Source organism: Artibeus jamaicensis, unplaced genomic scaffold (assembly GCF_021234435.1).
Source record: "Artibeus jamaicensis isolate MK-2021 breed Jamaican fruit bat unplaced genomic scaffold, CSHL_Jam_final scaffold_474, whole genome shotgun sequence".
Classification (NCBI taxonomy): domain Eukaryota; kingdom Metazoa; phylum Chordata; class Mammalia; order Chiroptera; family Phyllostomidae; genus Artibeus; species Artibeus jamaicensis.
The window spans coordinates 40,038,267-40,063,482 of record NW_026522046.1 but is presented as its reverse complement, the minus strand read 5'-3'; the positions used below and the strand labels follow the sequence as shown (position 1 = coordinate 40,063,482).

Below are 25,216 nucleotides of genomic sequence, written 5' to 3'. Positions count from 1 at the left end.
TTTCATTGATTTTCTCTAGTTTTGGGGTCTTTTTTTTTTTTTTTTTAATTTATTTATCTTTAGAGGGGAAGGGGGGAGGAGAGAGGGAGAGAAACATCAATGTATGGTTGCCTTTTGTGGGTCCCCTGCTGGGAACTGGCCTGCAGGGAACCGGCCTGCAGGGAACCGGCCTGCAACCCAGGCATGTACCCTGACTGGGAATTGAACCGTGATCGTGTGGTTCGCAGGCCGCGCTCAATCCACTGAGCTACACCAGCCAGGGCGGTCCTTTTCTTTTATTGATGTTTAGTCTTTATTATGTTCTTCCTTCTAATTATTTTTAATATATATGTATTCATATGTATATGAATATATATGTATATATATGAATATATGTATATCAAGATTCTTAAGGTAGGAACTAAGATAATTGTGGTGTTTTTTCTTCTGACATTAGCATTTAGACCTATAATTTTCCCTCTAGGCACTGCTTTAGCTGTATCTCACATACATTTGAAACTTTTATTTTTAAATAGTTATAGACTCATAGGAAGTTACAAAAATGTAGAAAATCCGAAGGAAAAAAATGAACAACCAAACCAACAAATGAGTTTAGCAAGGTTGTACAATTCAAAATAAACACACAAGAATCAGTTTACTTTTTACATACTACCAATAAACACAGAGATACCAAAATTACAAATATACAAACAACATGTAGGTATACATTTTAACATGTATAGTACTGTTATGCTGAAAATGACAAAATCCTGATGAAAGAAATCAAAGTTGCTCTAAAAAAATGGAGAGACAGGCCATGGTCTTGGACTGGAAAATTCAACATAATAAAGATGTTACTCTTCCCCTAATTATTATACCAGGTTAATGCAACTTCTATTAAAATCACAGCAAACATTTTTATAAGCATAGACAACCTGATTCTATAGTAAATATGGAAAACAAAGAAACCAAAAGAGCTAAAACAATTTTGAAAAGGAAGACTAAAGGGAGAGGAATCAGTCTGTCTAATTTTAAGATTTTATGTCCACAGTAATCATGACTATGTGGTACTGTCAGAAGGACAGACACAGAGGTCAGTCAATTTAGGGAACCCAGTATGGAGATAATATAGAGAATCGTGGCGATATGCCCAAGTGATTTTTGAGAAATTATTTTCTCAAATGATTGAGAATTGCAGAAGCAAGCCAGTGGTAGTAAGTTAGCCTTTCTAACAAATAGTGCTGGAATAATCACACATTCATAAGCAAGAAATGAACCTTAATCTGCTTCATACCTTAACACAAAAAGTAACTCAAAGGTATCACAGATGCAAATCTATAAAACTTAGGAATAAGATAAATATTTTAGGGCAAGGTATGGACAAAGTTATTAGACTTGTATACAAAGTCTACAAAAACATCTTTTGTAGACTTGTATACAAAAACATCTTTTATAGGAGGAAAATTAATAATTTGGACCTCATGAAAGTTAAAAACTTTTTCTCTGCAAAAGAACCTGATAAGATAATGGAAAGCTACAGACTAGAAGGAATATTTACAAATCATATACTAAGAAAAGACTGGTAATGAAAATATGTGAACTATCAAAACTCAGCAGTAAAAGAGAACAATTCAACTAGAAGACACAAAGAGACAGAAGACACAAAGAGACATTTCATCATAAAGAAGATAATACACATGGCAGATAAGCACATGACAAGATACCCAACATTATTAGCCATTTAGAAAGTACAAATTAAAACCACAATGAGATACACAGGTCAGAATGGCTGTGACAAAAAAAAAATAGTGGTAATAGCCAATGATGGTTAGGATGTGGAGGAACATACATTGCTTGTGGGAATGCAAAATGGTATATAGCTTCTCTGGACAACAGTTTGGCAGTTTCTTCTTGGTGGCAGAGCCAGCTGAGGCTTTATTTCGGTTGAAAAAAAAAAAAACCCCACTTGATTTGGCTTTTAGTTGGAGGCATGAGTAAGAGGTAGTGGCCCAGGCAGTAAACAACCCCACCCAAAGGGTGAGCTGAAGCCTGGGGCTGTGCCTCAGGTGGGTCTTCTGTACTTTCTGCTCCCCTATAGAGCTCCTTTCCTGCCAGCTTGGAGGACAGGAGGGACCACAGTAGTCATTCACTTGGACAGGACATCAGATGACTCATACCAGCTTCCTATCTTGGGTCTCAATCTTCACAACCGTCTTGGAGGAGCTAGTGCTGGTACAGCTGAAGTAGCCAGAGCTCCCTCCAGAGCCCAGGCTAGTCTGGAAGCCCAGGCTGTAGTTGAAGTTCCCATAAGCTGGTCTCAGCCCACCTCATTAGCTGCTGGTGGTCTTGGTATGGATACTCGTGTTCTGCATCCCAGACTCCAGTGGGCTCTCCTTGCCCTCTAGCAGCTTGCGGTAGGTGGCGATATCCATGTCCAGGGCCAGCTTGACTTTCATGAGCTTCTGGTACTCATGCAGCTGCTGGGCCATGTCCTTCTTGGTGCCTCTCAGTGGCTTCCAGCTCAGCTACCTTGGCCTGAGCATCCTTGGTGGTCAGCTCACCAGGCTGCTTGGCATCCTTGATGGTAACCTCCAGGAAAGCCCTCTGGCCTTTGAGGCCATCGATCTCAGCCTGGCTTCTGCTGATGTTCTAGTTAGTCTCAGAAATCTCTGTCTTTGTGCCATGCAGGGCATCCCCATGCTTCCCAGCCAATGTCTACAGCTCCTCATACTTGATCTTGTAGATGGCCTCAGCCTCAGCCCGGCTGCAGTTAGCCATCTTCTCATACTGTGCCTTGACCTTGGCGATGATGCTGTCCAGGTCCAGGGAGCAGCTGTTGTCCATGGACAGCACCATGGACGTGTTGGAGATCTGGGACTGCAGCTCATGAATCTCCTTGTCATACAGCTGCCTGTAGAAGTTGATCTCATTGGTCAGCCTTTGTTTGGACTGGACTTAGGCTCTAACAAGATGGTCTTGCCTGCCCTTTCTGGGTCAAGGACAAAAGGAAGCCAGTTAGGTGGTCATCTCATTAACCTGGGAAAGGGAGATAGTGGTGTGCAGTAGGGCAGTGGGCTATGCAGTGGTTCTGGTCATGGTTGGCTGGTAGAGCTCACAGGGCTTGCTCACAAACACAGACCTGTGATGTGAAAAGGAGAGGTGTGAAAAGGAGAGAGTGATTTTTGCTCAGATAGCCTGAAAGGTGGCATCTGGTGGCCAAGGATGGGGAAGCCCTCAGTGCCTTGGGTTGGAGGGGCTGGGAGGCCTGAGGCTCTAGTTAGGATACACAACACAGGCAGTAGGAACAGGCCCCTGTACATGAGCTGGGGTTTGGGAGAGAGATAGAGGTTTGGGACTGCTGGGCTTCTAGGTGAAGGGACAGTTTTTGAAAGGAGATACAGAGACAGATGAGGACTTGGGACCAAGGCAGGGCCCTCTGATGTCAAGAGGTTAGGAGAAGACACACTTCTATAGGAGTGACTGAGAAGAGTAGCTGGTCAAGTGGCAGCTCAGGAAGCACTGAGCGGATGAGGTAATAGGTATCAAATGTGGAAGATGCTTGAGGGAGACACTGGCAATGTGGAGTGGCTGGTGGCCGAGGAAAGGGCAGGTAAAGCCTGACCAGAGTGAGAGGAGAAGACAGCAATGATTGTTCACTTGTTTTTCTGCAAAAAGAATGGAGTTGTGGTGTTGGTTGGTGGGGGAAGTGGGACCAAGAATAGGAGTTTTTAAAATGCAAGACATACTAGCTTACATTTGCTGTGGTCAGCCAGCTTGCTGCAAACCAGAAGTTGCACTTGCCCCCCCTTGTCCCCATCCACCAACACTCCCTTCGACATAGGCGCCCAGAGGGTCTCTGGGGAGAGCTGTCTGCAGCCGACAAGGTAATCAAATATGGGAAGAAGGTAGACATGGAGACATAAAACACTGTCTAAATGAAGGGCAATTGTATTTGAAGTAATTTGAAGATTGACAGGAAATTCATAAAGGGAATATGGAGTTCCATTTACAACAGCAGGAGATTGTCTTGTCCATAGCTTTCTGACCTCTGGAAGAACAGAAGTTGCTGCTGGCAGAGTTCCAAAACATGAAAATGCAAAATGGAATTGAATAATCTCTCCTAAATCAATTTTGTGAGCCAGATGACCTACAGAGGGATGCGATATAGTGCAAGGTATATGACACAGAGTGCTCTTGTCTGTTGAATACATCATGACAGTTGATTTGGGAGATAAGCAAGTACTGCCTTCCTTTGGTTTCTGGGAGCCTGGGTAGTGCTCTTTTAGTTGGCCTCCACTGAGGCTGTCACAGGGGAGGGCCTTTCACCAGCTGAGGTGCCTGTGCAGACTCTTCCTGAGTCACTCAACTGGATGGTCTCCTTGTGTACATGGACACGAGAGCCTCTCTGTGTTCCTTTTGAAGCTCATTACTTAGTGGTTTTTTCCTTGAGGCTCTTAGGATGACTGAGGTTATGTTGGCTTCCCCTGTTCAAGGCATTTCAGGTCTTTCCTGACTATAAGGTTGGTAGAGAAAGTGCCCCCCAGTGTGGACTCATGCTGGGTACATCTGGGCACCTATGGTTATCACAAACCAGGAGTCTGAACGTAAATATTTTAGGTATGTAGACCCCATGTGACGTGTCTCATTCTTTTTTTTTTTCCCAACTTTTTAAAATCACAAAAAACATTTTTAGTTCATTGGTCATATGAAAATGGTCATCACACCATTGTTCCCTGCCTCCTGCCATATGCCCAGCAGGCAGAGATAAATGTTGGCCTGGCCATAGGTTCCCCAATTTGGTCCACTTGGAGGTGGGAGAGGCACAGAGGATGTCCAGTGTCAGGACACACTGTTACTTTCGTATATGTGTGTTTATGGTTTGTGAGCACCAGTCTTGGAAAGACCTTCCATTTGTCTTAGAGACTTCTACTATTCAGGACACCCAGTAGCCAAGTCACCTACACCATTACATCAGCAGTCCTGTGTTTTGGAAAACCTACCTCATTACTACAGAATGCCAGTGGTAATGATTCCAGCAGACCCTTTTTCTAGGAGTCATACTTCTCCACCCTGAATGCACAGGAGAGTCTCTGGGCGCTTTGGCAGAATTGTAGTGCTTAGGTCTCCAAACTAGTTAAGTCTTGCAGCATCCAGGGGACAGGCTTACTCTTTCTGTTAAGCACTGCCCAGATGCCTTGTTGGGCTGGTTTCTAGTAGCAGAGCCTAGTGTACTGGTGTGTGGTGGATAAAATTCGTTATTTGCTGTCTTTCCCTTCCCCCACCCTGCCCTCCTCTCCTTCAGTCCCCAACCTACTACCCATGTAGTAATGCTCTAGAAAGAGGAAAGGTTTTGGCTTAATCAGCAAGAGCTTGGTTCAGTTAGCACAAACCCCAAAAGGCATGGGAAGCCTTTTAGCAGCTTAGATTAAGAACTGGTGGAGGGAGGTGGTGCTGGTCTACTGTGGACAGGAAAGATGAACTCACTGGCTTTCAGAAGATGTCAGAAAATGCCAGTGAATTCCTCCTCTCTTTCTTCTTCAATCTGAGACTGTTTCAGTTCCCAGTGGCACCTACATCTAGGAATTGGGTGTTTATATTTAAAAAAATCACTATCTCTGCAAACTTTGATCAGACAGAGGAGAAAGTGCGTAGAGGGAGGCTGATAAAAAGATGACAGGATCTCATGGTGATGAGGCTTGTCAGCACACTTATATTTTATTTTTACAATTCTTACTTTCAGGCCCTTGAAGCCAGTCTCTGTTTACTCTTCATGCTGTCTACGTGTGTATACATGCTATTAATAGTAGCAGTGGGGAGAAAAGAATGCTTTCTAGTCTGAAATAGTTCCTAACAGAAATTATGTGGTCTCTAGGGATCTAGGCCAGTGCTTCTCAAACTTTAATGCACACATGGATCACTGGGATCTTTAAACCTGCAGATTCTGATCCAGCAGGTGTGAGACCTGGGAATCTGAATTCCTGATGAACTTCTGTTGCCCTGTTTTGAGAGGTTCTGGGCCATCGCATATGATTCATCTTTTAGGAAGCATAATCAGATTGATTCCAGAGGCAGTTGGCAAATATAGGTTGCATTATTAGGAGTATGGCATATAAATGGTGGAGGTGATAGACCAGTTTCAGTGTGCTTCCTGATTGTTGTTAGGCTCCTGGAGAGGGAGTCAGAGACTGAGGCCATTGCTGGTATATGTGGCAGGTCTCTAGTGTCAGTGGAGCGGTGCACTGATCCATCTGCTAGGCTGCAGTGCTGAGCACTCAGCCATGCTGTCCTATGACCACTCATGCAGCCCTGGGAAAGTGAGGAGGACACTGAGATTTAGAAGAGTCGAGAAGCTTGCCCAAGGTCATTCCACTGGTAGCTGTCAGGATTTAGCTGAGGCTTCTCTGATGCCAAGGATAGTCCTGCTTCCCCAGTGAGTATCAGCCACAGAACTGAGGAAGGTTAGTCCAGCTCATAAAAAGCTGTTCCCAGGGGACTCTGGCTTTGGAAGGTGTTCTGGCAGCTGATGGGGCCACCTTGTGGGAAGAGGTGGCAGCAGGAGGCTGGGCACTGGGATTCTCCATGCCTGGGCATTTAGGTTCAGTGACTTCTAAATTCTCTTGGGAGGCTTTTGGGATCCTGTGTACCCTGACTCCCAGAACCTTTGAGGAACCCCCACTGATTGCACTGTTTTTGCCTCTTCAGGTTTGGGAGCCATAGAACTTTTGTAAACTGAAGGGGATCATCCTAATATTCAGGAAATAAAAGTGCAAGGGATCACTTGTAAAACATTGCTTTATTTTATCTAAGTAACTTTTATGAAGGTAGAAAAATAAAATCAGTGTCTCATTTAAGTTGAAAAAAAAAAAAGCCAGCAATTATAGCTTCTAGGAAGGGGACAATTCAATATGGTAAAGGGTTAATCCTTTCAAAGGTTCGGAAATACTTTTAGGGAATTAATGTCCAGGATCTAATGGCATATTGATGACTGTGATGCATGTGGTTCCGTAAAAGCTTTTAGACCCTGGCTTTGTTTCAAGGGCACAGATTCAAGATGACTCCTGATCTTTTTCCATGTAGGGAGGCTCCTTTGTTCCCCCAGGAACATTTGCACTATTCACAAGAATGTCCACTTCACCAGTGAGCTCTGCTCACAACCAGGCAAGGCCCTGGCTGGCAGACCACCTTGCTGTATCTTGGCTGTGTGCACACACCAAGGGGCCTCTGGCAGATCCTAACCCGGAGGGAGAAGCTGGCTGGCTCCAGGACCTGGCAGGCCAGAGTTCAAAGGTTGGCTCCCTAGCTTGCTCTCTTTAAAGCTTTCAGACAAAGCCTTTAGCCTTTCTGGGCCTTAGTTTCCACATCTGGAAAATGGAAATATTATTCTCTGTCTTGCTGAGTTGGTGTGAGGGAAGCGGCTGTGCATAGGAAGTGTTTAATGGGTTGGAAGTGCTCAGCAAAGGGGACTGTTGTTAAGGAGTGACCAGCAAGTGTGAAGATATTTTATGGTGTGCAGAAATGATAGCCTGCCTTCTCGAATATTCAATGTCTTATACTTAAATTGAGTGTAAGAATTAGAAATATTTTTGAGGCAAAGCTGATACTTTGTTTTGCTTCCATTACCACAAAGCAGATCTTAGTTGGTGGAAAAATACTTTGCATTTCAGATATACTACAAGTTACGTGGTGCCCAAATAATAAAATCTTGAGCATTTCCCATGAACTTGGACTTTCTTGTAAAAACACCTTCCCTTGGAGTTCTGCAATATCAGTATCCAAAGGTACATGCAATCTATCTGAATTTGTTGGTACTGTGAGAAAGTTGCTGTTTTCCTACAAACTACTGAAAAGTTGGCGACTTTGGTCTTTTTTTCTTTAATTGAAGGTTTTCTTAAAAATAAGCCCTTAATTTTAAAACAGTTTTAGATCTACAGAATTATTATAAAGATAGTACAGAGAATCTCTATATACCCCACATCCAGTTTAACATTTTACATAGTATGGGACCTTTGTTATAATTGATGGATCGATGTTGATACTTTGTTGTTAATTAAAGTTTAGTCTTTAGATTTTCTTAATATTTTCTTAATGTCCTTTTTCTGTCCCAGAATCCCACCCAGGACACCACATAGCATTTAGTTGTCATGTCTTTTTAGGCTGTGATAGTTGATGAGACTTTTCTTTGTTTTTGATGACCTCAACGGTTTTGAGGACTACTGAGGAATTTTGTACAGGATCCCTCTATTGAAATTTGATGTTTTTCTCATGGTTAGATCAGGGTGTAGGTTTTGGGGAGGAAGACCACAGAGGTAAAGTGCCATTTTTATCACATATCAAGAGTTTATATTATTAACATGACTGGTCACGGTGGGTGTTGGCTGTGGTCCCCTGGCGGAGGTGTGACTGTCAGGTTTCTCCACTCCGCATTACTCTTCCCTCCTACGCTGGCCTCTGTGGAAGGAGGTTGAGGTGCACAGTACACATCTGAGTGTGGTGAGTTTACCCTCCCCGAGGAAGGAGCAGCTACAGGGAGTGCTGGAACTATCTGTAGGGGGTTTGGCTGTCTCTTCCATTTATTTTTTTAATCTTTTGTTCATACCAGTATGGACTCACGGATGTTTATTTTATATTTTGGTTCATAGTTCTGTGCTAATTTATTTTGTTGCTCCAGTTGTTCCAGAGTAGGCCAATGGGAATCCTTTCAGCTGGCTCCTGTGTCCGTTTGACATGCCCCTGTCATTGTGGAGGTGTGTATGTTTTGCTTTTTAAGCACCTCTTTCCTTTCTGTTTGCTATAAGAGGCTTCAGGCTTACTCTGTGTAGATCCTGTCCCATTCTAAAATCAGGAGCCTGGGCCCCTTTAATTGGAAAATGATATAAGAAACCAAGACCTGGGTGCTGGTATACATATTGCTACTGCAGTGTTGTTACTTCTAGGTGCTCTTAGCTGACAGAACTGGGGAAACATGTGTATATGGTAACCTGTGTATACACATATATCTGTAAATGTGTCTATATGTAGCTATCTGTATCTTTAAGATAAACAATTCATGAAGATATTTCTAGCTCTAATCCATTACTGCATGGATCATTCTAGCTTCCTCCCTTTGTTTATGTGTAACTCCAACAGTGAGACAGACACCTGGCTTCCACCATCGTCCAACCACTTACTTGTTCAATCTCAGTATCCATGCACAGCAGTGTCAGAGCTGTTAACACACACCCCTAGGAAACAATTTTGTCACCTAGAGCACAGGGCTTAAGTTTAGTTCCTTTTTCCGTTACTCTTACAGACTTCACGGTTTCCAAAGTGACTTAGGTCAGCACCTTATTCTCTACCCCTCAAGGAGGTTGTTTTGTAAATTTTTAACACAGTAAGTCTTTTGTTGCATTCTACATTCCATCCTGGGATTCCCCTGACAGCCTAAGTGACCTTTTAAGAAGTTGCATACACTAAGGTTTACTTTTGTGCTGTAAAGCATGTGGCTTTTGAGAAACACTTACTATCTTGTAGTCACCATTGCAGTATAATACAGAATAGTTTCATTGTCCTAAAAATCCCCTGGGCTCCATCCCTTCAGCCCCTTCCCTCAGCCCCTGACTTATTTGGGGAAAAAACATCTACAGTTTTGTCTTTTCCAGAATATCATACAACTGGAGTCATACAGTACATTGCTTTTTCAGGTTGTCTTCTTTTATTTAGCAATGTGTATTTACAATTCATCTATTTTTTGATGGCTTGATAACTGACTTCTTTTTATTGCTGAGTAATATTCTATTGTGCAAATGTACCATAGTTTTATCCATTCACATATTGAAGGATGTCTTGGTTGCTTCCAGTTTTTGGCAACTATGAATAAAGCTGTTTGTGGATTTCTGTTTGGATATTAAGTTTTCAACTCACTCAGGCAAATACTGGGGTGTACAATTGCTGGATTGTGTGGTAAGACTGTATAGTTTTGTAAGATACTTCCAAAGTGGCTTGCACCATTTTCCATTCCCACTAGAATGAGTGAGAGTGAGTTCCTACTGCTCTGAGACTTTGCAAACATTGGGTGCATCAGTTTTTTAAAATTTAACAATTCTAATAGGTGTCTAGTTGTATCCCATTTTAATTTATAATCCCCTGAATTTCCATCTTTGCTGTTTTTTCATTTGGCAAGTCAGCTTTGAAGACTGACTCTCTGTGTCTCTTTCAAGTAAACTTTTTCCTTTTCAAATGATTTGCTCTGAGTCTTCCCTTGAAAGTATGTTCACTGGTTTATGGTCAGCATTTCATTAACTTGAGCTGTTTTCCAGATCTACATTTATATAAATTGTGATGACACATTTTTAGTGAGGATTGCTTCGATATAATTTACATGGAAATCTCCCAGCATCACATGAGTGTTTGGGGATAAATGTATTAATTATCTAGAGTTTAGGAAATTACTCCAATAGTAATAGGGTTCCAGATTTCAACGTGCCTCCATTGTGAAGTTGTCCTTGGCAACCAATTATCTTTCAGATAAAGGCCAGGTGAGCAAGCCCCTCCACCACATGTTCCGGATCCTCTGGTGTTGGCCTGCAACCTGTCTCTCCAGTTCAACCTGCCACTTCTCCCGCTTATGTAGTGTATGTTCCTGCCAGACTGGGCAGAGCCCCTGACCTGGTTCTTGGTTTCTAGCCATCAGGACTGTCCCTTTGTGGATTCAGCATGCCAATTCTACCCATAGGGCCTAGAACAAACTAGCCTGGTCTGGCCATGCAGCTTTCCCTATCTACCCAGGAGGAAGCGGTCTCCTCTTTTGAATATTGCAGCTCACCATGTTGAGGCAGAGAGGTCTTTTGTCCTCCATGGCATTGAGGCTATTGGTGTCTCCTAACAGTGTGGACCCCTTGAAGCCATGTCCCACCCTGTGTACTCCCTGTTCTAGCCTGTTCTGGAGGGCCCAGCCTGCCTGACCAGTGCAGGGAGTGCAGCGCAGTACAGGCAGGACCCCTCTCAGCATGCTGCTGTTCTAACTGTCCCATGAGGGGCTTTCTGGGGTAAGGATCTACATCATCTCAGCTTTTGGGCTCTTTGAGAAGATGCCAGTGTGAATAACAATAAAGATATGTACCCATGTGACTTTTGACTCACACTAATGACAGGAATCAGCTCAACCCATCAGTTCATCTGTGGGCATAAGTGAAAATATACCCTTTTAGTTATATGCAGATTGCTTTCTACAAGGTTTGGTTCATTGCCTGCTTCAGTGACTCTTGTCAAAACCTTGGTGAAGGATGAACCAACCTGACTGTAATGGCTGTGCTTTTGACTTCTGTTTTCTTCGTTTGTATGTGGTGGTCTCCTTGTTGGCTTGGGGAAGGGGACCTGTTGCCAGGACAGCTGGGGGTGGGTCATGCACAGAGCACTTGATCAAACTCTGGTTGTGTTCCTATTTTGTCACAGTTTGGGGATTTTATGTTTCTGCCTTTGGCCTTATCTTTTTCCCTAAAGGGCTGGTGGTCTCCACACACTGTCCTGAATGCACTGTCTGGCTCCTTGTGTCTCTATAAAGTGTGGTGGCTGATTGTGCTTCCACTTCCTTCCCTCCTTCTGGGGTCTCACCCACTCTGTGTTCTGATGATTCCAACCCTGGACCTTTCCAACCAACCCTGGACGAATTTGACTTGGTGCCTATTTGACATTTTCATCTGCCAGTCTAACAAGCATGACAGACATAACAGATCCAAAAGTGAACTTGGGAGCTTCCCACCATCATTTCGTTGTCTAGTTGCTTACACCAGAAGCCTAGAGCTACCCGAGTATAATTCTCATCTCAAACCTTACATCCATTCCTCCAGGAGATCCCATGTTTCAGGGCACCCACCAAGTTCTTAAGGTGAGATTTAAACAATACAGTACAAAATCTACTCAAATGCTTTTCATAATGTTATTTGGGACAGTGTTTTGCAATGATATAAAGTAAATAAACTAGGCAGTTAATACCTACAACAGAACTGGTGTAGCTCTGTTAATACTGGATTGAATGCATGTGGAGACAAAAAGCTTTTTAATGTACTTCTATATGATGTAAAAGAAAATAGTTATGATAGAGTAATTCAGAGTTTATAGATATATAAGATAGCTAAAAAATATATAGGGAAATTGGCTGATTTATAAGGAGAAATGGATAAATTTGCAATCATATGGGCTATTTTAATGTTTATTTCTTAGGAACTGGTAGGTCAGATACAAACACATAAATAAAAGTATACAAGATTTGAACAAGCTCTATCTTTAGGTCATATGAAAAAACTGCAACTAACTAGCAAATACATATTCTCTTGAAACCTGTGAAACATTTTCAAAATGGTCACAAAGTCAGTCTCTAGTCCTTTTAGACCATGTCCTCAGACCAATGAAGTTAAAGTCGGAAATCAATAATAAAAGCACAAAAAGGGAAAGTTTATATATGTGACATTAAAAAACACTAAAAATCATTCAAATTAAGGAAGAAGTCACAATGGAAATATCCGAATTGACCGACTCTTGACAATATCAGTTAAGGCTTATAGATTGTGGCAGTGCATGGGGGGATCTTTATATCCTCAGAGTCATGTATTGGAAGAGAAAAAAGGCTCAAGCCCTGGCTGGGTGGTTGGAGCGTTATCCCAAACATCAAAAGGTTGTGGGTTAGACTCTAGTTAGGGTGCATACTTAGATCGTGGTTTCGATCCCCAGTTGGGGTGTGTATGGGAGGCCACCAATTGATGTTTCTCACATTGATGTTTCTCTCTCTCTGTCTCTCTTCTTCCTCTTTAAAATCAAAACATTTCCTTGGGTGAAGATTAAAAAAAGGCTCAAAATTGATCAGATAAGTGTCTGAGTTCAGAAGTTAGGAGAACAAAAGACGATAGAAGGGAGGAAATAAGAAAAGTAAGAACAGACGTTTGTGAAATGGGGGACAAAGAAGAATAGAAGTAATAAAAGGCTGGTTATTTGTAAAGAAAAACAAAATTGTCTAACTTTGGTAAGATTGATCAAAAATAAAAGACAATATCAGTTATATTTCATTAATGATATGAGCAATCAATATTTAAAGATGACATTTGTCAATTAAATGAAAAACCAAATCTTCTTCTGGGTTTTGAAGAGCTTATCCTAAAATGCAGTGGAAGAGTAAGGGACCAAAACAGTAAGTAATTTTGGAACAAACAAATGAACAAGAGGAGACTTGCTCTTTCAATGTCAATTTTATTATAGAGGTGTAATATTTAGGACTTGTATTTTTGGCCCAGGGATAGACAGATGTGCCAGTGCAATAAAGTTAGGGAACATACACATCCACACATACCACACACACATCTACACCCTGCCACACACATACCACTCACATACCCACACATATCCCCCCATTCACACACGTCTGCTGACATCCACACACACATCCACTCACACACCCACATACCCACATCTATACATACACTCACACATACCCACACCCCACTGCACACACTCACACACATAGAAATTCATAATGCTGGAGATTGCATTACAAGTCCATGGGAAAGGATAGACCTTTTAGTAAACATTACTGGGATAATCTTCTCTGCATATGGTAAAGATAAAATTAGATCCATACCTAGACCTTCACATATGAGACTGAAATCTAGATGGAATAAAGTCCTGAATATGAAGGAGAAAACTAAAACTTACAGAAGAAAAGACTACCAAAAATACTAGAATGTGAAGACTATCTTTGACATCTGGGTGTTGGCACAAAAAGCACAAACTATAAGGAAAAAATGCTGGTTTATTTTACTATATTAAATAGAAAAATCATGTTTATTTTCTGATTGTGTAGAAGATAAAATTTATAGACTTAAAAGACAGACTACAGATAGGAGGACACATTTAAAAGTCATATAACTTTTAAAAAATATTAATATTAAAGATATTGAGGGAATAAGCACACAACAGATAAAGACTATGAAACAATAGTTCAAAATGAGGAAACAGGAAATATTATAAATGTATGAAAACCCTGTAATTTTTCTGTTAATCCATGAAATATGGATGAAAGCAATGAGAGACCATTTCATATTTATCATATTGGCAAACATAAGTCAGTTAATAAATATTGGTAAGGTATGGGGAAATGGGACCTCTTACTGCTTGACTGATATAACCACTTCGAAAATGAATTTGGTTATGTAAGTAAAGTTGGTAACATGCATATCATATAACCCATCAATGTCATTGTCAGGCATTTTCTCTAGAACTCAGTGTCTGAGGGATGTGGTCCTTCAGTGTTTGTAGTAGTAAATTGGTGGAAACTACCTAATTGGCCTCAGTAAAACGGTCCTAGACATTTGTTCTATTGATAAAGTAAAAAAAATCATTCAGCACTGAAATGAAAGAATCAGATCCGTGGGTATCAAGATGCATAAATCTCATTAGCAATGTTGACTGTAAAAAACCAAATTTCAATAGTATGGGTACACTGTGGTGGTGTTGGATAGTTATATAGCCAGGAAAGGTGTAAACACTGATTGTGAAAGATGATGTGCCATCTTTATATTATGTCATTACCTACCTGTAGGGAAGCAGAAGTGATCCCTGGGGTATATAGGGGTTTAGTTGCATCTGCAAGAGCTGTTTGTAGAGACCTGAGCCAAATAAAGCAAAATGTGACAACTCTTTATTCTTTATGGTAAGTATATAGATGCCTATTATGTGTATTTTCTGATTTGACATATCATTTTCAAACCATAAAATTCACCACATTGAGACATGAGGAAAGACAGCCGAGGACTATCAGAGTGGGTAGGGAAAGCTGAACAACTGGTGGCAGAAAACTCAGGTCATTGATTTTGCTTAAACTTCTCTAATCAGGACACCAAACCTGGAAAGTAAAAGAATGCCAGATTTCAAAATTTCTGTAGGGAAGATCACCACTTATCAAAATCAAAAGCTAGTAGAAGAGGTGGAGGCATATGCTAGACAGTGATTAGTAGCGAGGGCATCACCAGATTGACCATGAAAGGTAAACAAGCCAGTGGGAAATGGGAGGATCATAATATCTATGAGGACTTTGTACCTAAAGAGGGACATTTGCTACTATTTGGACTTTATTTAGGGCTCAGTATGTTATGTATATACAATAATTAATTTAAAAGCAATTTAAGCAAAATTAGAAATTACTGTTTTAAATACATTAGCAGTAAAAGCAAGCAGAAATGCAGTGATTACAGAATTTTTTACTGGACATAAACCTTACAAAATATATATGCACTGTAGTTTTAATGAATTTACCTAGTACCATTCCCCTTTGTGAGGCAGTTCTCTTACAGAAGCTTACTTACCTCTGCACCTTTCTAAGAGGGCAAATGACCTGGGCACAGTAGATCAGCAGGTGAGCCTTTGCACTTCAGAGCCATTAGTTGATAGGCTGGGTAACTTGGTCACAGGTTCTAGAATGATTTGGACCTTGAGTTCAGCCTGAGCTCCTGTTTCAGATTAGACTGAATAATGATCACAGATAAAGTATAATAATGATTCTCTTATGCTGAGCTTCCCACATGTTGGCCTGGGACCCTGTCAGCTGCTGCCCCAGTGCTGCCCCAGACATTTAAAGGTACCTTGCTTTCTGGTCAGAACTCTGTATTTCAGTCCTCTGCTTTCTCCTGCCTCAAGTCATAGAAACAGCTACTTGGCAAAGGACTTCTTTTTCTTCTTGTGAAAAGCAGTGTTAGAGGCTAAAATCTTGGCTTCAGGCTGCATGTGAGTGTGGTGGCCACTTTTAGTGAGAGAACTGGAGATGAACCTTTTATGGCCTTGAGTTCACAGTGATTTTCTCCTAATTTAATTGGATTATTATTAGGTCTATTAAATTCTTTTATTCTAATATAAAATCACCTGAATTTGTTCTTTTCTATAATATGTTTACTTACAGTTGAAACTATGACCAGAAATTAATTCTTCATCCTCCTTTTTTATAATTCTCCAGTGTTTCATTAACTCTCATCTAGTTACTTTGCTGGTGAATGCTGAGCAGGCAGTTTACAAAAGGAACATAAATACCGACAAATGTCAGAAGATACCAGCCTGACTGTTTATAGTGAATATATTCCTGTCATTCTTGGACCATCTTGTTGGCATATTTTGAGAAGGTTTATAATAAGGAGGTTGCTCTGGAACAATTTTAAACATTCCAACATCCGAATCATAGGAGTGCCAGAAGGAGAAGAGGAAGAGCAAGAAACTGAAAACTTATTTGAACAAATAATGAAGGAAAACTTCCCCAATCTGGTGAAAGAACTAGACATGCAAGTCCAGGATGCTCAGAAAGTCCCGAAGAAGTTGGACCCAAGAAGAAACACAGTAAGGCACATCATAATTACATTACCCAAGGTTAAAGATAAGGAGAGACTCTTAGAAACAGTTACCTACAAAGGAGTTCCCATAAGACTGTCAGCTGATTTCTCAAAAGAAGCCTTACAGGCAAGAAGGGGCTGGAAAGAAGTATTTCATTCAAGTCATGAAAGGCAAAGACCTAGATCCAAGATTACCCCATCCAGCAAAGCTATCATTTAGAAAGAAAGGGTAGATAAGGTAAAGCTGAAGGAGTTCATCATCACCAAGCCCTTATTATATGAAATGTTAAAGGGACTTATCTAAGGAAAAGAAGAAGATCAAAAACTATGAACAGGAAAGTGACAACAAACTCACAACTATCAACAACCGAACCTAAAAAACAAAAGCAAAAACTTTGAAACAAACAACTAGAACAGGAACAGAATCACAGAAATGGAAATCACATGGAAGGTTATCAGTGGGGAATGGGAGAAGGAGAATGGGGGGAAAGGTACAGGGAATAAGAAGCAAAATTGGTAGGCACAAAATAGACAGGGGAAGATTAAGAATAGTGTAGGAAATGGAGAAGCCAAAGAACTTATATGTATAACCCATGGACATGAACTAAGGTGGGGGGAACGCAGGAGGGAAGGGGCAGCAGAGGGGAGGGGGATAAGGGGAGAAAAAATAGGACAACTCTAACACCATAGTCAAAAAATATACTTAAAAAAATAAAAGTATAAGGAGTTTGGCAAGGAATCACAGAGATCTAACTCTCACACATTGTCGTTTTGTGACTGGAGGGAGATGAGCTTCTGGAGGGCTCTTAGTCCTGTTGTACCAGAAGCTTTAGAAGTACTCAGTCATTTTGGCTGGAAATTCTATTCTGTAGACTTTAGCTTCAGGAAATAATCAGATAACCACTAAATTTATGTACAGAAAATGCTCATTACATCATGAGTTCAAATCATTAACAATTGGAGGCAGCCCAGATACACAATAGTAGGGGATTCAGTAAGTCAGTGACTGTACTCTTACAGCAGAATCCATTATTAGGTGGCCATTAGTGTTTACAGGAATGAGTCATGAGATGAAGAAATCCACCAGCATATGAAGCCAAAATACACATAAAAATAGTCTACATGATGTGTAACATAGCCATATGTGTGTGCCTGTGCATGCATGTTATACAGGTGTGTTTTTTGGTATTTTATACACAAACCAAGTCCTGAAGGAAGTACAAACCAAAGGTCCACAGTGTCCATGTCTTTGAGCTCCTATCACTGCTAGTATTTGTTTGCATGTACTTTTGAGTTTTCTAAAATTTTAAAAATGAACGTATGTCATTTTTATACTCATAGAAAAAGTATGGTAAAAAGTCTGATTTTTCACATATAGAAACATTTTTCTAAGCATAAAAACAATGCAAGCAATTTCAAATAATAGGTAAGTTTCTGTATAGAAAATTTCGAATATCAATGCATATTAGTAAAAGGCTGTTAATGGACATTTTCTACAAATATCAAAAACATGGATATATTTTAATGTTTTGAAAGCACATAGGGTTTATCTCATTTTGTTTTAAAAAATATATAGATAATGTTATAATGAGAAACAACTAGAAGAAAATACATTCTGCTGCTGTCATTGCTTCTTTTTGGGCATTGGAGATGCTTTTAAATATATTTCTTGCACTTTTCTGTGCTTTCCAAGCCTTATATACCAAGAGCAAGCATGAATTTTACAATCGCAGGATACATACTCATTATAAGGAGCAGAGACTGAGCACCTGGCCTTCTGTCCTTGCCAGAGCCTGTCACTGCTTGGCAGCTTGCTTTTGGGGAGGTCCAGGTGGGGGTGTGTGGAGCTAATTCTTTGTCATGGATTGAAAAACTTTCATTTGGAGAATTATCTAGAAAGTCTAGTAGATATATTTTAGGCAACTTCAATACCCTGGTGAGAGACCAAACTGACTTTGGAAGTTGATAGTGAACAAAGTTCAGTATAATTTAAAAGGATTGAAATATGGTTATGCATATCTCTATTCACACACACGGAATAGGGTATATTTTAAATAGGAAATGAAACAAGCGATGGCCCCTCCCGGGATGTGGCAGCTGCTGTGCACATAACTGTGAGCTTCAGAGTGGAGGAACCTTGCACCAGGGTGCGTAGGAAGATGAAGGACCTGCTGTCCCAGGGCAGGGAGCACAGCTGGCATGCTGCACAGGCTAATGTTAGGCAAGGGGCTTTCGGGGTTTACATTCCTTGGTCTCCTTGCCTACATCACCACTATGTATGTCACTGCTCTGCATTGATGTCCAGACAGTATTTTTTGAGGTTGAGGAGTAAAAGTTCAACCCCCCTGCTCTGGCTACCTTGTTTTTTTTCTGCTGAGACCATCACCAAGAGTATAATTACTTCAAAACAGTAACTGCATTAGTGGGTTCTGTGATTGGAATGAAGCTCTTTTAAACTCTAGTTAACCACAATTTCTGGTTGGCACTGCAGAACTCTGAATTTGCTCTGCTGCAGGGGGTGAGTTAATGAGGAACTTGGTCTTTCAGATCTGGAGATATTTGGACTCAAGACTGTATTCCTCCTGAAGTCAGATCTTTGCAATGACCTATTTAGTTTTAGGTAAAAACAGTAATGTATGCTCTTTCTTCACTGAGATCTGTCAAAGCATGAGCTCCTGTTTAGCAAAATGGAACCTATGAGTGGATGCCTAGGAGCTGCATTTGTGTGTCCCACCGTGAAACAGCCAGTATTATCTCAAGTCCTCATTAAGTGGTCTTTGGAAGTGGTAGGCTAAACGTCCTATGGAATAGCCCCCAGCTGCTGCCTCCACTCACTGCTGGTCTCTGCTTGCTTGTTCTCTCCTGACAGAAGAGCCCCAGAAATCAAGAATTCATGTTAGAAGGAGCTGCTCCAAGGGGAGTCTGAAGGATCCCAGCCCCACTCCCCTGAACAATGAGGTGGGACAGCCCATTTCAGAACATGAACATTTAAGCTTTAATGTAAAATATCAGCAGTGTCAAAAGGATGACAGGGGTGTTGGATATGTGGATATGTGTACATGGCCATGGGAAGAAGAAGAGGCAAGGGCAGGGGTGCTGGGACTGGGATGGAGGCCTCAGTGGGATTTAGAGGAAAATCTGTTTGCCAACGGTTTTCAGACTGCTGGAACATGGGGGCTGCTTGGGCCTGAGAGTGGCAGCGGAAAGACAGAACCGTCCCTCAGGAAGGGAGTGCATTCATTCCTGGTGGGTGCTCATGCTTGTAAAAGAAAAATCACAAATAGTAGTTTTAATAAGAGGATGACTATTCTTTGTATCTCTGGCTAAATCCACAAAAGGAATAAAATTCTACTTGTTAATTTTCTCATTTCTGGTCTGCACTTTTTAAATGTCTTTCCAAAGATAAAATTACATTGTGGGTGTGGGTTACATATATGATGCTAGGGTTTCATGTTCAAACTGATGACAATGGGACAGACTGGGATCTGGGCTGTATCTCATGTGGCCAGCAGCAGCTTTCAACTGGGACATGTAAACTTGAACAGATGAGGACTTTTATTCAGACATGTCCTAATTGTGGTTGGGTGTTTTTTTTTTGTGATTAGTTGAATTACAAGTCTCTTATGATGGGTACAATGTCTTCATTTTTTCCCCTGCCTATTATTTTATTCTGTGATTTTGAAAAAAGAGACAGAGAGCCACAGATGTAGACACACATTTTTTTTTACAGCTGCTTCTTTTCCTTCAGGGCCACCTCCAGGGAGAGTGTGCAGGCCCCCACTTGTTGCAGCTGCCTGTCTGTTCATTTGTCTCTTTGTGTGTGCACCTGTCCCAAAGGCTTCAAGGGCCCTCCTCCCACTCAGCTCCTCCTCACTCTTTTAGGCTTGGTTGGGTGGTAGGGAACACACATTGCTCCTGCCACCAAGTGGCTCACTTGGGGGTGAGGAGTTGAGGCAGGGGACTCCCCAAAAAGGAAATGGCTTAAACATGAAACAGTGAATGACAGATGGATTAGAATAGGAAGACTGATAAAAGGGAGGGGGATCCTGGCAGGTGGTCCAGGGAGGTCTTTTGAGGAGGTGGCAATGGAGCCCGTGGCCTGAGGGAGCTCGCACAGTGAGTCCCCAGCTGCAGCAGCAATAGCTGGAGCAGACCCAGGTGAGGGGACCTTAGAGGGGTGGAGGTGGAAAAGGAGCACGAGGGTTTGGATGACATCTTTAGTGCCTGAGGAGGTCCGGTCCACCTTCCTGTTCTCTGAAGCTGACTCTGGTTGGAGTCTGTAAGGGAGCAGATGGTGGGCCAAGATGGGAGCTGGTGGGAGGGTGAGGTCAGAGGCCCTGCTAAGGCAGAACTTGCTGGAGAAGGGTCAGAGAGGCAGTGTGAAAAGGCCTAGATGATTCCTAGGGGCCTGAATAACTGAGGCAAGGTGACCTCTGGAGGGCCAGGTTTGGTCTTGAAGTTTCGATCTAGACATCCAGATGGCTTGGTCAGGTAGGCAGTTGATATAGGAGCTCAGGGCAGAGGGCAGAGTCGGGGAGATTACTTTAGAGAATCATCAGGGTAGGAAGTATTTATAGCAATAGACTAGGTGGGCTCACCTAAAGGAGTGAGTGTGGTCAGTGTAGAGAGGAGCAGAGGAACCAGGTCCAACCCCAGGAAGACCTTGCCTGGAGCCACCTGACAGGCCTGGTGCTCTGACCCCAGGTCCCCATGTATGTTTAGGGGCCCTGTACTTTCTCCTGTCAGCACATTGCAAACTGCTGGAAGCAAGTGATCCCATCATGTCTGCCTGTCCCTGAGGAGACAGTGAGGCCATTTCTTCTTTCTGTGTCCTACTGTTGAAAGTTTACATATCATAGATTTCTTCTGCCATGGCATTCAGGATGGGGGGGGTGTCTCCTTTGGGCCTACACACTCTGCTCCTGGACTGGGTTCTGGTTGGCCTCAGTGCCTTGTCTCTTTCTCTGCTAGGTCATCTTTTTGTGGGTTTATTTGCCATCCACATGTTTTCTTTGGTGAAGTATTTTTTCTCATTTAAAAAATTATGTTATTTTCTTATCCAGTTTTGAGAGTTCTTTGTATATTCTGGATACTGTCCTTTATTATGGGTTACTTGTTTTGCGAATATTTTCTCCCAGTTTGTAGCTTGACTTTTCACTTTTATAAGTGTCTTTTGAAGATCAAAAGTTTTAAATTTTGATGACATTCAACTTATAAATATTTCTCTTACATACATTATGTCTTTGGTATCATACTAAGAATTATTTGTTAAAGTGGCTTTGTTCCTGATTCGGGGGCAAGCATTCAGTCTCACAGCCTTATGAATGATGTCAGCTGGGTGTTTTAACCTGAGGTCTTTCATCAGGTTCAGAAAGTTCACTGAGGATTTTTTTCATGATTGATATTGATTTTGCCAAATGCTTTTTTGGCATCTATTGAGATTATCATATAATTTTTTACTTAGTTTTTCATTTTTAGTCAGTTTATATGGCCATCCATATAAAAATCAATTATATTGATTTTTAAAAAAGCATTAAACCAGTTGCATTTCTGGTTGGAATCCACTTTGTCATGATTTTTTTTGTATACTGTAGGATTTCATATGCTAAAATTTAAGAATTTTTACATCTATATTTATGAGGAATGTTGGTGTGTTAATGCAATGTCTTTTTGTGGTTTTGGTATCAGGTTAATGCTAGCTTCATAGATTGGGTTGGGAAGTGTTCCCTTGTAGTCAGTTTTCAGAATGAGTTAGCAAAGAATTGGTATTAATTCTCCCTTGAATATTTGGTGAAATTCACCATTGAAACCATCCAGTTGACTCTTTTTTTGGTGGGAGGGTTTTTAGCTTGAATTCAATTTCTTGAATATAGATCGGGTTATCTAATTCTTCTTGAGTGAGTTTTGATAGCTTGATTCTTCTAAGAACTTGTTTCATTGAAGTTGTTAAATTCATTGCCATACAGTAGTTTCTAACATTCCCTTTGAAAGAGTCAGGCCAGTTTCCCAATCTGCCAGACTGCTCATGACCCAGTCAGGACAGTTTTCCAACCCGCTGGACTGTCCATGACTCAGTTATTCTGACTCATTTGATAGCCTCAGGCTTAATCAGAACTCTCTCCCACCAGGCACAATAGACATCTGGCACCAGCCACAATGGCCTGTGGTCATATTGACCCTCCGGTACCTGGGAACAGTCCTGCTCTTTACCGACCTGTTGTTCTGGCTCATATCCTGAAACCCTGAGGCACCCACCCAGAAGAGCAAGAGACTAACCTCTCCCCTGACCCCTCACAAATCCTGTGCTTTATCTTTTAAAAACACCAGTCTAGCCTCCCCAGTTCCCCGCCCTTGTCCCCAGGGCTGCAGTCAGTCCAGACTCAGCTCACCTATAAGCACAGCATCAAATAAAGGCATTTGGATCAGATCATCCAGTTCCTCCTGCCTCTATCTTGCACATTTCTAACATCTTTGTTATGTTATATTTTTTTATTGAAGTAAAATTTACATAAGGTGCAATTATTCATTCATTTATTTATTTGTAGGTGGGAAGGGACAGAGAAAGGGAAACATCAATGTGTGGTTGCCTCTTGAGCACCCCCTACTGGGGAATCTGGCCTGTAAACCAGGCATGTTCCCTGACTGGGGATTGACTGGCGACCCTTTGGTTCACAGGCTGGCACTTAATCCATGGTGCCACACCAGCTGGGGAGCAATGAATTATTTTAATGTGTACAGTTCAGTGACATTCAGTGTATTCAGTATTGTGCAACTACCACTCAGTTTCAGAATTTTAAAAATTTGTCCATCATGCCAACAAACACTCCACATCCATTAAGTAGTCGCACCCTGTTTCTCCCTTCCCCCATCTTCTGGACAACTAATCTGCTTTTTATCTCTATGGATTTACATATTTTGGATGTTTATATAAATGGAATCATATACTATGGTGACCTTTTATGTCTGGATTCTTTCAATTAGTATCATGTGTCAAGGTTTATCTGAGTTGTAGTGTGTATCAGTACTTGATTCCTTTTTATGGCCATAGAATATTCCATTTTATGGATATGTTACAATTTGTGTATTCATTCATCTGTTGATGGACATGTGGGTTGTTTCCACATTTTGGCTATTGTGAATAGTGATACTGTGATCAAATATCTATTTGAGTCATTGTCTTCATTTATTTTGGACATATACCTGGGAGTGGAATTGCTGAGTCACATAGTAACTCTATGTTTGATGTTCTGAGGAACCGACAGTCTTTCCCCAGGCTTGAATCATTTTACATTTATACCAGTAATGTATTAAGGTGCCTATTTTCCCACATCCTCAGCAATGCTTGTTATTTTCTGGTCTTTTGTTTATAGCCATCTTAGTAGGTGTCAAATTAGTATCACATTGTGGTTTGACTTATCTTTTTAATGTCCTTTGTATCAATAGTAATATTTTACTTATTATTATTAAATTGTAATTTGTATCTTCTTGGCTTTTCTTCCTGATCAGTGTAGCTAGATGTTTATAAATATTATCGATCTCAAGAAAACAAGTTTTGGTTTCATTAATTTTCTGCATTTTTTATTGCTTTCCAGCTCATAGGTTTCTGCTGTCATTTTAATTGCTTTTCTTCTGCTGTCTTTAGGCTTAATTTGGTCTTCTTTTTCTTTCTAGTTTTTTATCATAGAAGCTTAGGTTATTGATTTGAGAACTTTTCTTCCTTAACCTAGGCATTTTAGTACTACACATTTCCCTCATGGTACTGCTTTTGGTGCATCCCACACATTTTGATATCTTATATTTTCATTTTTACTTTGTTCAAATGCTTTCTAATTTCTATTGTGATTTCTTCTCTGACCCATGTGCTATTTAGAAGTGTGCTATTTATTTTCAAGTATTTGGAGGATTTTCAAGATACTTTTCTGTTACTGATTTCTAATTGAATTCCATAGTGGTTTGAGATCATACTTTTTCTGATTTCAACTTTTTAAGTTTTACTGCATTTTTTTAATGGCTGCAATGGTGTTTAAAAATATTTCATGATTACTGAAAAGAATGTATTATGTTGTTATCATGTAGAGCAGCGATTTTCAACTGATGTGCCACAGCACATTGGCACGCCACAAGAATTTTTAAAATAGGCAATACCTGACTATTGAGCCAGGGGCACTGACCTCTTTTCCCTTCCTTAGATTGTCAAATAAAAAAAACCTGACAACAGCCAACATAACAATAGCTGTGTAGTATAAATGAATCAAAATTATACCTATTTTTTGTCAGGTAAGCAAAAATATATTTTTGGTGTGCTGTGGCATTTTAGTAATTAGTTTATATGTGCCATGAGGTGAAAAGGTTGAAAATTGTTGGTGCAGAGTTCTCTGTGAATATCAGTTCAAGAATGTGGGTGATAGTGTTGAGTCCCCTATGTTCTTTACTGATCTTCTATCGAGTGGTTTTGGCTCTTTATTATTATTTAATGTATTTTTTGAATTTCTGATAATATTCTTTGCTCTGAACCCTACTTTTTCTAATGTTAATATAGCCATTCAAACTTTCTTTTAAAAATTTTTTAAAATTTTTTAATTTAATTATTGTTTCAAACTTTCTTTTGATTAGGGTTAGCATGGTACATCTTTTTTCATCATTTTCTCTTATTTCATGTATATGTTTGTATTTCAAGTGGTTTCCTTATAAATAGCCAGTTTTGGTTTACAACACTTGGTAGGGTAAGCATTGTGTAGCCAGATAGAATATCCATTCCCATAAAAACATTCAGGTAAAGATGACACAAGCTATTTGTATAAACCTGTTTAAACATCCTAATGTTCATAATCCTACCAACACTTTTGTTGGGAGAACAGCCTTTATATTCTCTCAGTCTAATTGTAGTCCACACCAGG

General features: G+C 40.7%; 2 protein-coding genes and 1 pseudogene across 15 annotated transcripts in view; 1 reads left to right on the top strand and 2 right to left on the bottom strand.

Annotated features, from left to right (window-relative positions):
* Window positions 1–25,216, top strand: part of PCBP3 (poly(rC) binding protein 3) — a 219,463-nt gene that overhangs the window by 35,548 nt on the left and 158,699 nt on the right. The window lies entirely within an intron of this gene.
* On the bottom strand, window positions 2,126–3,818 carry LOC119058755 (keratin, type II cytoskeletal 8-like; annotated as a pseudogene).
* Window positions 19,120–25,216, bottom strand: part of LEUTX (leucine twenty homeobox) — a 52,222-nt gene continuing 46,125 nt past the window's right edge. The window contains 1 exon segment of the mRNA XM_053657932.1: window positions 19,120–19,181. Coding sequence (XP_053513907.1) covers window positions 19,120–19,181 — 62 coding nt within the window.